The sequence below is a fragment of the Tiliqua scincoides genome, chromosome 8, assembly GCF_035046505.1.
Source record: "Tiliqua scincoides isolate rTilSci1 chromosome 8, rTilSci1.hap2, whole genome shotgun sequence".
In the NCBI taxonomy this organism is placed as follows: Eukaryota; Metazoa; Chordata; class Lepidosauria; order Squamata; family Scincidae; genus Tiliqua; species Tiliqua scincoides.
The window spans coordinates 28,786,024-28,799,675 of NC_089828.1; the positions used below are offsets into that span (position 1 = coordinate 28,786,024).

The 13,652-nt window shown below is 46.5% G+C and overlaps 2 protein-coding genes across 3 annotated transcripts in view; one reads left to right on the forward strand and one right to left on the reverse strand.

The window, feature by feature from the left end:
* PIGB (phosphatidylinositol glycan anchor biosynthesis class B) overlaps positions 1–9,930 on the reverse strand; it is a 15,521-nt gene extending 5,591 nt beyond the window's left edge. The window contains exons 1-7 of the mRNA XM_066635139.1: positions 9,776–9,930; positions 6,628–6,760; positions 5,996–6,113; positions 2,562–2,666; positions 2,222–2,352; positions 1,274–1,414; positions 907–958 (exon numbers count right to left, since the gene is read on the reverse strand). Coding sequence (XP_066491236.1) covers positions 907–958; positions 1,274–1,414; positions 2,222–2,352; positions 2,562–2,666; positions 5,996–6,113; positions 6,628–6,760; positions 9,776–9,884 — 789 coding nt within the window. The 5' untranslated portion in view covers positions 9,885–9,930. The remainder of the gene's footprint in view (positions 1–906; positions 959–1,273; positions 1,415–2,221; positions 2,353–2,561; positions 2,667–5,995; positions 6,114–6,627; positions 6,761–9,775) is intronic.
* PIGBOS1 (PIGB opposite strand 1) lies at positions 9,833–13,034 on the forward strand. Of its 2 annotated transcripts, none has more exons than XM_066635141.1 (2): positions 9,833–9,978; positions 12,709–13,034. In XM_066635141.1, the coding sequence occupies exon 2, from the start codon at positions 12,763–12,765 to the stop codon at positions 12,931–12,933; it is 171 nt and encodes a 56-aa protein (XP_066491238.1). In that variant the 5' UTR covers positions 9,833–9,978; positions 12,709–12,762; the 3' UTR covers positions 12,934–13,034. The 2 variants fall into 2 exon arrangements, with proteins under 2 accessions (XP_066491238.1, XP_066491237.1); XM_066635140.1 differs by lacking the exon at positions 9,833–9,978 and adding an exon at positions 9,999–10,194.
* The last annotated feature ends 618 nt before the right edge of the window (positions 13,035–13,652 follow it).

Genomic DNA, 13,652 nt, shown 5'->3' on the forward strand with positions numbered 1-13,652 from the left:
AAGTGGAGAAAAACAAAATGGCAAGCTATGAAACAGGCAACAATGGCAGAACCGCCACAAGGTCCAAGACTGACATGCAGCGATGCAATCTCCTGGTAATGCTTTTTGCAGGTCAAGGGCTGCTGAACAGATGCCAGTCCTCCAGCCCATCAGGTAGTCACTACCACTGCAATGCCCTTAAAAAGGAACCATCAAGGCAGGGAGAGGAGAGGGCAGTCCCCAGCCCTGGACACCCTGTTATTGTAGCCTTTGGGGCCTTTGCAGAGCCCAGACTGCACTTATACTATAGGACAGTCTTTGAGGATGGGAAAGTGCTACTGTTTGGCACTGTCCTGCAACAAAGCCAGAGAAAGTTCCTCTCTAGTTGACAGGAAAACTTAATTTGTCCACACTGCTGCTACAATTCCTGGCCGTTTGCACCCTCTCTTCTTATGAGTTCAAAAGGACCAAAGTATTTTCAGATAGGGGGGTTAAACCAATTCCTGAACATTTAACTGCAAGACTGAATAATTCAAACATATTCATTAGAGTTCTTCTGGAAAGTGACTGAAAGACTAAAACAAACTCCTGAGCAACATACAGTTGGCCCTCTTTATCCATGGGTTTGGTACCTGCAGATCTGACTCAATACAGGTGCCAACCTGCCTCTGGAGGGCCTCAGAAGGCCTTCTGGAAGCCCGGAGCCAAGGTTCATTGAGTCCCTACCCGCAGATTTGATTATCTATGGAAATAAGTATGCGTGGGGGTCTGGGAACAGATCCTCTGCAAATACAGAGGGTCCACTGTAATTCAAAATATCTTCCCTAAATCGTCAAATGTTGCCAAAGACAGAAACTGTGTCTAAGAAAAAAAGATAGGAACCATCATATAAACCAAATTCAATACTCTGAATTGATGTCAGCTTACCTTGCCAAAAAATATTCGGTCAATTATTAAAGACGATCCCAAAGTGATCACTCTGTTAAAAAAAGAAAACAACCATCTCATGAGTCTGCTTCCTAGTTTGGGGTGTCCCAAGTTCCCTCCATTCTGCAGCCTCCCTATGCTGAGCGTGCAAATCCTCTTCCCCAAGAGCATGGACCACTCTCACTCTTGGCATTGACCTCTGCCCCGCTCACCTTTCCCTTCCAAAGTTGAGCTGCCTCTAGGTGCTTCTCCTGGATGCAGCTTCTCCATATAAACAACCCAGGTGAGCAAAGACTGACACCTCATGCAAGGAGTTGCCATTTGTATGCAATTCATACTTAGTGGTGTTCAGTAAAGACACACTTACCCCAGGGGAACATACTTGTACAGGATGAGATTTTGCTTCATGGGCTCTCTCCAGAAATGGCTGAGCAGCAGTGGTGCCCAGAGAATGACCGCGGTTGGACGGATAAGAAATGCAAGAGATGCCAGGGTCAAGTAACGAATACTGGAAAGAAGAGACAATATTGAGTACTAAATGTTTAGGATAGTTTAGCAAACCAAGGGGGATGTTGCAGATGCAGTTTTGCAATATGCATTCTTACTAATATGAAGCCCAATGCTGTGCAGTTTACTCAGAAGTAATTTCCACTGTATTCAATGAGACTACCTTCAAGTAAGCATGCCTAGGTCTACAGCTTTAACAAGCTTTATGAAAGCTGCCATGACCTCAAGAAAGGCAGGATAATGCATTTCTGCAAAGAAAGATTAGAAGTGGGTATTGTGGCAGATGTTCAGGCTTTTGCATTTATCTGTTTTGCACTGGAGACTGAAGTTGTTGAAGTATTGCTCCAAAATCTCAGTGCATAACTCTGTCAGTACTGAAGCTGGATTATAGCTTAACACCAGCAGAGCATCTTGTCTCTTGGAAGCCCTTGTAGCAGTCCCCAAAGCAGCTCTGTACTCTTCCCAAACCTTTGCTGACAGTCACACTGTGCCCATTCTCTGCTCCAGACAAAACCAACATCCCTTACAAGAATGCAGAGGACAAGAGACTTCTTGGAAAAGAGATTTTAGCATGAATGGCAAAAAGAGTGTTGTGTTACCAGGGAGGCCCAGCTGCCCAAGGGCAAGACCTTTGCATTCATAGCCACTCTGAGGGTGGGAAAGCATGGATGGGGCGGTGGAACAAGCACAAGAACATTTCAAAATGTTCAACTAGAAATGTCACTGCATAGTTGTATCCATTTCCCCAAACCTAAGATTATAAAAAGTTCTATTAGGGTTTTGTCTTTCTGCGTATAAAGTTTCTCACCTGCTCCCCATCTTTGTGCCTTCCATGGGATAGTAGCAAAGAGCAAAGGTGGTGAGAACAGTTTCCATGGTGTTGCTTAGAGTTCTGGTACAGCAGTACCAGGTGAACCAAGAACTCAACTGGCAGAAGTACTGAAAACAATTAGGAACAACAGCAGAGGTGGGAAGGGGGAAGATTCAGGTCTTAACAAAAGATGTATATATGATACTCAGACTGACAGCACCAGCTCCCAGTCAATTGCTATTTACTTATCTGCTTCTCCACTAGCCATTCTGTGCTGTGATACATGATATAGTCCAATGCAGGTACTCCAGGAAGACAAAGGCAGGCTGGCACTCACCACCCATTTGGCTGTCTCTGCACCATCCAGTTGCTTCACTAAGGAGTACAACTTCACATCTGCAAGTGCTGCCAGAAGTGCTTGTACAATTCTAGGAAGCCAGATCTATTAGAGAAGAGGAGAGGCATGATCCAGTACAATGACTTTCTGACACATCTATGTAGTCATAATTACTTCATTTTTATATTGGTCTTCTGCAAACATTCCACTCAAGTCAGTTCACAACAAGCAAAACAAAAACACCAATATCAACACAATTGAATAATCAAAACAGTAAACAAAAATATGACACAGGTGTCAAATATAATTTCTCCACAAATCAACTGAAATAACACTAGAATCCACTGGAGCTGGACTTAGACCTGGAAGATCCAGGTTCAAATTCCTGCTCAGCCATGAAGTTTCCTACATGACCTTGGACCGTCACTCTCTCTCAGCCTAACCTATCCCACAGGGTTGTTGTGAGGACAAAAGGAGGGGAGAACTATGTATATCATTCTGAGGTCCTTGGAGAAAGGACAGTATAAAAATGTGAAAATAATGAATTTGCTTTATTCATTATACAGCCCCTTTTAGTTGCAACTCCAGCTAACAGTCTTTGGGGTCAAATCCTATCTAACTTTTCAATGCTGGTGCAGCTAAGCCAATGAGGCATGCATCATTCACTCACTGCCCATCTATATTTTCCTAACACTTAAGTCATCTTATTTATTAATGCAGAAAATCTGGTATTTTTTGAACAACAGTGCAATGAGTGCATGCATCAAATCAAATGTTCTTAGGAGAGCAATGCTATCCTTTCTGAGAGGTGCGTGCCCAGATACAACAGACCACAACAAAAACTGGAGAAGTATGAAAGGTAGAGTTAGTCTACTGTTTCTCAAAACTAGTTATTATTAGAGGTGTTTGTTTCTGGTGAATAAGGGCCCAGTTCTATTGAATTTCCCAGTGCCGGTGCAGCTGTGCTAATGGGTGGGGCAGTCTATGGAGGCTCCCTCCAGGTAAAGGAATGTTTCCTTTCCTCAGGGCAGCACTGCAGCTGCATCAGCACTGGAAAGTTGAATAGGATTGGGCCCTTAGTCTGATAAACATCCTAAGGCTTTCATGGCTGACACTGATGTTAAAATAGTGAGAAAAATCTTCAGGCTAAATGCCATGTTCTAGATTATATTAAACAAAATCATAATGTTTTCCCCACTTCTTTGATGGGCTTCCGCAGAGGTATCCACTGCATTAAGAACCTCTATCCCCTTTGGTACTAATATAATTGGGAATGATTTTTCTATCACTATCAACTCTGATTCCTTATTCTCCACGTGGTAACATTCTTCACAGTCGGTAACGATGCATTACTCATTCTCATCTGTTCATATTATTTTGGTGTTTATATATTTCTATTGCCACTCTATGCACACGTGCACAGTAAAGAACAATGTTAGATAAAACTTCAGTTTATTCAAAGACCCCCTTATGCTTTGTTGGCACAGAGTGTTCCACCAATTACTGATACCTCAATTTGTTTCATGCAATGTCTTTTGTGTTCCTTCATTTAACTATGAATACTCCTTTTTGTAATGAACTATTTCACTATTTTAACAGTACTTAGTCTGACCTTCCAAACACACAGGAGAAATCAACAATTCATGGAAGGCATTAGTGTACTTACTGATCATGGAAAGTTTCCAAATACAGTGATATAATTTGGAAGATGAAGCCATTGTTTCAAAATTAACAGGTGTTTAATCACTGGTACTCATGAACAGTCCCAAACTGGGAGCAGTCTGGGAGGTTACTTTACAGTATAGGGTTGTTGAAACTACATTATGCCAAACACAGATAAAGGAATAGCCTTCTTCAGCCTTTGAAGACAGTACAAAACATATTTTTAAAGGTTAATGGAGAAAAATATACATATTTTCCAAAACAGCTGCAGATGGAGAGGTGACACCAAACCACTCATTACTGTGGGTGTAGGTGTTGCATCCTATCCTCAGCAGTACTGAACTCTCAAGCTCCAGTTCTGGCATATACTCCAAGTGACTTTCTCATCTTGATCCTATGAGTCATGTTTACTCAAATAATCCACTAAAAAGGGAAATGTGGTTTTAGAAACCCAAATCCCTTTGTTAACTCTATTTACCTGGTAATGAGTCCATCTGAACTGTCACATAATGATGCTTACAGGATGCCAGAAACCACCTTCACACAGTTTGAGGGCACAACATTTAGCTCTCTCTTGCTCCCATTTTGAATTAAGTCATGAGTTGTGTGAGAAATCCTAGCTTCCTAAGCAGATATAATTTGGCACAACAGACTCCTATGCAGTGCAAACCAAAGCAGGTGTGTTTCTGACAAGGAACTGCACCTGGGATAATGACCCATTACTGAGCCTCTACTTCTAGGTAAGTTTGGAAGCAAAAGGGTAGGCTTTACATTTGACCTGTGATGTTTGCCCAAAGAGTCAGAAGACTCTTCTTCTTTTACCTCTATCCACTTTCCCTACTGCGATCTTTAACAACTGACACTTGGGTCTTCCTAGGCCAGCTAGGGATACCCCAATCACCAGCTATGCAGGCTATGAAATCTAGAGAATGAATCTTTCCCTCAACCAGAAGTGTTTGCTCTGCAGAAGCAAGACCATCAGTAGGGTGACACAACACAGGCCAGATATTAGGAAAGTGAAAGATTGCCAACAGACTGGCAAAGTCATGATGGTTACCTCCCCTTTCACATTACAATTGGACAATCACATTTAATGTAGTTAGAGAATATACTTCAGTGCAACCAATTCTATCCAATTTTCGAGTGCTGATGCTGCTGTGCCAATGGGGTATGCCAGGGATTTTCAAACTGGGGCACTGTGATGCCCCAGCCTGAGGGTCCTGGCCTCTGCCCCCTTATGGGGTGGGGGTAGTGAGGAGGCAGTGACGTGATCCCCAGAATTGTGTTGCTCAGGGGGCTGCAGGGGCTTGGCTGTACTTACCAGAGCCACCTGCAGCCTCCCAGGGGTTCAGGGAGCCCTGTGTGACCATCAGCAGGGCTCCCCAAAGCTTAAGAAGTAAAAGTGGAGCGATTGTGCTCCACTTCCGGTTTTGCAGAGGGGAGCCCTGCAGACTCTTGCGCAGGGCTCCCCGCACCCCCGGGAGGCTGCAGGAGACTCTGGTAAGTATAGCCAAGCCCCTGCAGCCCCCTGAGCAATGTAATCCTGGGGATCGTGCCGCTGCCTTCCCCCCATCAGGATTTACAAGCGGTTCAAACTCTCCCTGAGCGTTTGAAAACCGCTGGGGTACACACTGCTTCCTGTGATGAGGAGGCAGTCACAGAGGCCTCCTCAAGGTATAGGAACATTTGTTCCCTTACCATGGGGCTGCACTGAGGTTGCATGGGTGCTGGAAAGTTGGATAGCACTGGGCCCTAACTTAAAATACACTTACCAAGAGTTGAACATTATCCACTGAAAACAGATGCAACACTTTATAGATGCTTGCAAAAAACAGAGGGTAAAGATAACTCCGTAGACCTTCTGCCCATTCCCAGGTCAAATAGCCATAATTGTTAAGCATTAAGGATACATAACAGCATAGAAACAGACTATGGTTTTGTGTTATAAACACTTCCCTGAATCTTATTAACAAAATATTTTTGGTATTTTGGCAATTACTAAATAAATCTCTGCATACACATGGAAGAAAACCTACATCCTGTTCCACCCTAATCCTACTTCTTAGATTTGTCAATAACCATGTATTTGGCTGCCTGTGACAGATGCAAATTAGGCCAATTTTTCAGTAATCAAATCTCCAGCTCAACAACCAAGAGGAAGAAATGCCTTGACCAGACCCAAATGTTTTTGCTTCAGCCAAATTATTGTATCATGTACCACGTTCCTGGGACTGAACTGAGAGAGACTTGCTCCCGGGTAAGGTGTGTACAGGTTTGCAGCCCAAGCATGTTCAAGAAGAAGCAAGCTCAGTTCTGAAGGACTTAACAAACATGCACAGGATCACACTTAGCTATAGGAAACTTCTACTTAATTTCGTCCACACACCTTGCCAAAAAAGGATATTTAAAAACCATATGATGTGCGACTTCGAGCGACTGCCAATATTCATCTGGGACAAAGCTTGTTTGGACTAAAAAGCAGTTTAATTGCCTCAACGCAATGGTAAACAAGCATAGATAAAAACTTCCCCAAATACCTGGAAACAAAACAAAACAGATTAGTGTAACATATACACTGTGTAACATATGCATAGTGTAACATATGCATGTTGCTTTTATGTTGCAACCACCTAAACAAAGTGAACTTCAGATCCCACGCATCCCACATTGCCCCCATTTATATGCACTAATTAACCATCTTTGAGGAGTGATGAAGCTACATTGGGAAGCCAGGAAGGCCTGCTTCTTAAACCAGCAGGAGTTCCAACAACGGGGCAGGATGAGAACGAGAGACACTTCAGACTGATACAGGTTTTTTCAATAGCTTCTGGTTTTTCTCCAAGACAGAGTTTAAGGGGTTATGTTTGGGGGTAGGAGACAGCAATGATAATATCCAGCAAGACCACAGTTACACCTGCTGTGTAACAGGTTGGTCAAGTAGATGACATCTCTCCTCCAGGCTTGAGAGGGTTCACTCTGGCTAAAGAAAAAAAAGTGCCTACTTCCACACCTGTCTACTACTATGTGGTATCACCTTAACTTTCTCAGGAAAAATGCACATACACAGGGCTGACTCAAGATCTCCTAGCATTTGAAACAGGGAATACATCCCTTTTTTAACTTGACACTCTGTGCAAGGATGGAGCGCAAGGAGGGATGGGGATGATTCAATTCTGGATCATGTTTAGAGAGTAGGGCTTGCATTTGTAGTGGGCTGAAGGGACATGGCGGCAGACTCAAGGTAAAGAGAACCCTGAATCTGCTGCTGTTCCTCCCACTACCTGTCCTGATGTAACCTGCATCATGTCACTTCATGGCTCGGTCGACCATGCATGTGCAACCACCCACAAACAGGAAGTATCACTCACAGGAAGGTTCTCACACACAAACCTCGCTGAAGCAAACCGGAGCTGTGTAAAAGACCTTCCCTCTGAATGAAGCTCCTGGGTCAGGCTGGCATGCCTGTCTCCCACTTTCCTGCCCCCATGTAGACACTGGGAAGGCCTTGGTGATGTGCAGAGCACAGGGAAGGTGCTTTCATCACAGATTTCCAGTTTGCCTCCGTGCATAAACACTCCTCTTTCTGGGAAGCCACGGTTTCCCAACAGCTTCATGCCAAAGTTATGGAAAGAAAGTTTTACACACCAGAAGAACACAACCCAAAAAGAGGTACTACAACCAGCCAATGCAGCAAAAAAAAACTTAAGAGCCCAATCCTATGCATCCCTACTCAGAATTAAGTTCCATTAATGTCAATGGGGCTTATCCCCCAGGTAAGTGTGGATAGGATTGCAACCTTAGTACCTTTGGAAAAGGGGTGGCTCTGAGGCAGAGCCTAGCAGCACCAGGGACATGCAGTGAGTGGGAAGGCAGGTGAGGTTGAGCTGCCCCACTGGAGTCCTTTGAAAAGTGCCACTGCTGGTTGTGAGTGCTTCAGCACTTCACACAGCAGTGGTGGTTTCAAAGGACTCCTGTGGGGTGGCTCTGCCTCACCTGCCTCCCCAACCACCGCACGCCTCTGAGCAGCACCTAGACAGGGCACAAACATATGGGGGTACACGTATGGCCACCACAGCAAGCAGGCCACTTCCCCTGCAAGTGAGTCTGGTAACAAAGCAAGGTGCACTTGTCTTTAGGGGACTCACTGCCAGGTGCAAGGCGGCCAATTTCAGAGCAGGCGGCCAGCACAGACACTACCGCTGTGGGTTGGGGGACGCTCCTTTGTCAAAGAGAGTCCATCTGTGGGAAGATAAGGAATGCAGCACCGGCTGGAAGTCTGCAATGAAAATGTGCCATGGCAAACTGGTGTGCTGCAAATGCCACAGGAGTGTGGGGATGGTCATATATTACAAGGGGAGTGTTTCTCAAACTGTGGGTCACAAGCCAATTTCAGGTGGGTTCCCATTCATTTCAATATTTTATTTTTAATATATTAGACTTAATGCTGCCAAGTTATGTGACTGCATTTGGGGAAATGTTACAGGTCTGTACTTTTAACAGGCTACTATGTATATGCTTTCAAAAATGAGTCAATGAGACTTACTCCTGGGTAAGTGTGTGTAGCATTGCAGCCTAGGATTGTTAAAATGCTTCCTGTTGATGTCATCGCTTCCGGTGGGTCCTGACAGGTTTGCATTCTAAAAAGTGGGTCTCGGTGCTAAAACTCTGAGAATCAGTGTACTAGGGTCATTGGGGGGGGTGTGGCCCCCCCCCAGCAACATGGTGTGCCTTGTCAATGGTCAAAACACTGATGGTGTGTCTTGACAATTTTAGAACCTTGTTAGTGTGTAAAGGGGTAGTAAAGGTGGAAATCACTGGGCTGTGTCTTGGGAGGCAGTCCCACCCAGTCCAAATCCAACACCCTGCCAGAGAGCTTACAGGGGACACTCCCTGGGCCAGACCTTCCCTGCCATGTGACTCCCTCGCTGTCAGCCTTGCCCAGCATGGAGAACTGTTGCGCCCCCCAGTGGTTGTCAAACCTTTTAGCAACGGGACCCACTTTTTAGAAAGACAGTCTGTTGGGACCCACCGGAAGTGATGTCACTAACCTGGCAGTGATGTCACAGTTGGAAGTGACATCACCTGCCCAGTGACTCTGTACCCTGAGTTGTCAGCTCTGTATTTTCAGTAGCGTCTGGCCCACGACCCACCTGAAATGGGCATGCAACCCACCTAGTGGGTCCCAACCCAAAGCTTGAGAAAGGCTAGCTTAGAACACCAGGGCTCCGTGTGGTTGACCCACCTTGAATGGGCTTGTGACCCACCTAGTGGGTCCCAACTCACAGCTTGAGAAAGGCTGGCTTAGAGCACCAGGGCTCCGTGTGGTAGACCCACCTCAAACGGGCTCACGACCCACCCAGTGGGTCCCGACCCACAGCTTGAGAAAGGCTGGCATAGAGCACCAGGGCTCCGCCTCGCAGCCCGGGGGGAGGGAGGGAGAGAGGTGCACCCAGCGAGCCCTGAGCCGGAGGAGGCTCCCTTCAGCCCGAGGAGCGGCGGGGCGACGCCCTCCTTACTCCCGCCTCAGGGCGGCCACGACGGCGAGCCCTCACCTGCGCCCCGCCCCCCGGCGCCCCCAGGGGCGACCCTGTACAGCGCCGACTTCCGCTTCCGCAGTCGCACTGAAGCGCTCCCGCCGTCGACCCCGAGCGCCGACTCCATGGGGACGCGAGAGGCAGCTGCACGTGTCGACGGCCACAGCGCTACGCTCCCACTTCCGGTCCGGCGTCCCCCCGCCCCCTCTACCCAGTCACAGGTATGCCTCTACGGCGCATGCGCAATTTCAGCCCTCTGAAGGCGCGTGGAAACCTCTCTCCTTTCTTCCCAGACGTCTTCCGCCCTTAGGCGGCGCTCTCCGGCAAGGGCTCGCGAGAACTGAGAGCTGAACGGGATGTAGCTGAGTTAGTGGGCTGGTATTTGGCTTTCGCATGCGCGATACTTGACTGGTTGGACCACAGCAGGAGAGGTGGAGGTGGGTTGCTTCCCAGCTTGGAGGGGAGGGAAGCAGAAAAGCACTAGCCCCCCAGCCCACATAAATGGGGGGGGTCTCCGCCCTCCCCTTTATGGGCTCAGAAGGAACAGAGCAGGAAAGGAAATGTGGGGGACAGAAGAGTGGTGGGCTAGAGTGTCTCTGTGCTTCTGCTCTGTTGCCCTTGTGACTTTTCTGATCCAGAGAGCATGAGGAAGGGAGGAGGAGGAGAGAAGAGTGGGGGCTAGAGCAGGGGTGTCAAACATAAGGCCTGGGGCGGGATGCGGCCCACAGAAGCTTTTTATCTGGCCCTCAGCTGCTGAGCAGTGCTGAGGTGTCACTTCTTTAGATATAGGCTGATGGGTTCTGAGCTGTCTGTGACAGATCAGGAGAGAGATCTTGGGGTGGTGGTGGACAGGTCTATGAAAGTGTCGACCCAATGTGCGGCGGCAGTGAAGAAGGCCAGTTCTATACTTGGGATCATTAGGAAGGGTATTGAGAACAAAATGGCTAGTATTATAATGCCATTGTACAAATCTATGGTAAGGCCACACCTGGAGTATTGTGTCCCGTTCTGGTCGCCGCATCTCAAAAAAGACATAGTGGAAATGGAAAAGGTGCAAAAGAGAGCAACTAAGATGATTACGGGGCTGGGGCACCTTCCTCATGAGGAAAGGCTACGGCGTTTGGGCCTCTTCAGCCTAGAAAAGAGACGCCTGAGGGGGGACATGATTGAGACATACAAAATTATGCAGGAGATGGACAGAGTGGATAGGGAGATGCTCTTTACACTCTCACATAATACCAGAACCAGGGGGCATCCACTAAAATTGAGTGTTGAGCGGGTTAGGACAGACAAAAGACAATATTTCTTTACTCAGCGTGTGGTCAGTCTGTGGAACTCCTTGCCACAGGATGTGGTGCTGGCGTCTAGCCTAGACGCCTTTAAAAGGGAATTGGACAAGTTTCTGGAGGAAAAATCCATTATAGGGTACAAGCCATGATGTGTATGCGCAACCTCCTGATTTTAGAAATGGGTTATGTCAGAATGCCAGATGCAAGGGAGGGCACCAGGATGAGGTCTCTTGTTATCTGGTGTGCTCCCTGGGGCATTTGGTGGGCTGCTGTGAGATACAGGAAGCTGGACTAGATGGGCCTATGGCCTGATCCAGTGGGGCTGTTCTTATGTTCTGAAAGGGCAGTCTGCACAAAAATTGGGCTCTCCAATATTTTGAAATATGATCCAAATTAGCTGCAAATGACAGAAGAGAGTTCTGTCATTTGCAGCTAATGGGTTCCTAAGTGAGAAAAAGTGCTTATTTTTGGTTATGACCTGTTTATTGACATGATTTCCTGCCTAATGACATTACTTCCAGCCCTCAGCAGGCATCATGCATGTTATTCAGCCCACGATATGAAACGAGTTTGACACCCCTGGGCTAGAGGTTCTCTCGTGGTCTCTCCTCTGCACTTCTGCTCTGTTCCACCTGTAGATTCTCAGATCGAGATCATGAGGAGGGGGGGAAGCTGGAGGAGAGAAGAGTGGTGGGCTGGCTGGAGTGTCTCTGGTGGTCTCTGCACTTCCGCTTCTCTTCTATTCCCCTTGTACTTTTCTGATCCAGAGAGCATGAGGAAGAGGAGGAAGAGAAGCTGAAAGAGAGAAGAGTAGGGGGCTAGAGTGTCTCCGGTGGTCTGTCCTCTGCACTTCCACTTCTGCTCTGTTCCCTTGTAGCTGCTCTGATCCAGAGAGCATGAGGAAGGGGAGGGGGAGAAGCTGCCCCAGCAGTTGGGGTGCTAAGGGTGGCAACATTGAGGATAGTGGTCTTCAACCTTTTTCATGCCATGACCCCAATAAATATATAAATAAAAACAGAATGAGACTGGGAACCCACCATTGGTCTGTGCCCCCACCTGGGATCCTATGCTCCCACCCTGCTCCCATCACTCCCCATCTCATAATGCCATCCCAGCACTGTTCACTGTGACCAAATATTCTTATTAAAGAGAGCAGAATAAGTTTCCATGAAGCCTGGCACTGGGGAAAGCTATTTTAGCACAGTTGCTAAGATCCTGAGCAGGACTAGAACACAATCTCCTGGTACCTGAATAAGTACACCTGATACCTCCCCCTTTACCTGATGATGCTCTAGTCCAGTGGGCTTCAACTTTTTAAATTCCCATAAGTTGCTGTGACCCCACAGCTGAAGCTCTGCCCCTAAGGTCCTGACCCCAAGGTTGAAGAACATTGATTTAGGATTAAAATGTGCTGTACAAGGGGGTGGTGGCGTTTGGTCTGTTGGTTTAAATAGTGTGGGGTTGACCCTGCTTCTGACATGTGGGGCAACTTCTCTTGGGGCTGTTCTGTTAGCCCCTTTCCAAAGATGTCAGAAACATCTTTGGAAAAGATAGACAACCGTTTTCTACCTTGTCTATCTTTTGTCTATAGACAACCCTTTTCATTTTGTTCTCTGTCTATCACTGTCCTGATTAACACCTTTGTTTGTTGTCATTCTGCAGAGCTATGAGAGCATTGCATTCTCTCCAGCAAACTTCCAAAAGTTCAAGTAGAAGATGCGCCGAAGACTGACTTTTCCACAAATTCTCCTAGGGACGCTCCTGGGAGTAGTTGGAGGAGTCTACATCTATAAGCCGATCTTTGAACAACACCATTGGCAGCAGAATAAATCCAGTGAAAAACTGCAAGTGGCTCAAGAAAAGGAAGAAAAAGATAGTGGAGTGTGACTATTTGCTTGATGTCGAATATTCTGAAAGTTGTGCTTGGATGATAGTAATGTCAATTATGTGAAGAATAAACAATGGTGAAATTACTGTTTATAAATTGATCTCGCGTTGTGTGGTGTTCAACTTGGTGCATGTATGAGTGTCATGTTCCTCTGAAATTCTCGAGTCAACACTGAGCTTGATTCTCAGTATGTTTATATTTCTTTGCTCAAATTGAGGACTCTGAACTGATTTTTATTTCACAGATACTTTAGTCTTCTGTGTTGTAAGGGAAGATGAGGGGCACACAAGAATGTGGTTAGAGACTTGCACCCACCTTTATGCTTCTCCCTTTTCTGGGGTAAACTGGGAAAAGGTAGATTGCTGTTATTACCCACAGCTAGAGAGTCCAGACAGCAGGCAATTTCCTTGGGAAGGCCTCCCTTGCAGGTGAACACCGAGCCCCAGAACCCAAATGGTTCCTTTGCCACCAACCAGTAGTGGAACATGGACAATGTGGTCAATGTGGCTCCCTCCCAAATGAACTGAGGTCTGGTGAACTGAAACAGTAAAAGTGAAATAGGTTTATTAAAAGGCTAAAAGCCAAACCAATGGGCAGAAGAATGCAAAGGTAAAAACAAGGCACTAGGAGAAGTAGAAAAGGGGTGGGTGAGTGGCAGTTTGCTAAAAGCAAGCAGAAAATAAGCAATAAATCTGATACACTTTCTTTGGTCATTTTC

Excerpts from the sequence above, each read along its gene's own strand:
- PIGBOS1 (XM_066635141.1), top strand. The coding sequence starts at position 12,763 with ATGCGCCGAAGACTGACTTTTCCACAAATTCTCCTAGGGACGCTCCTG.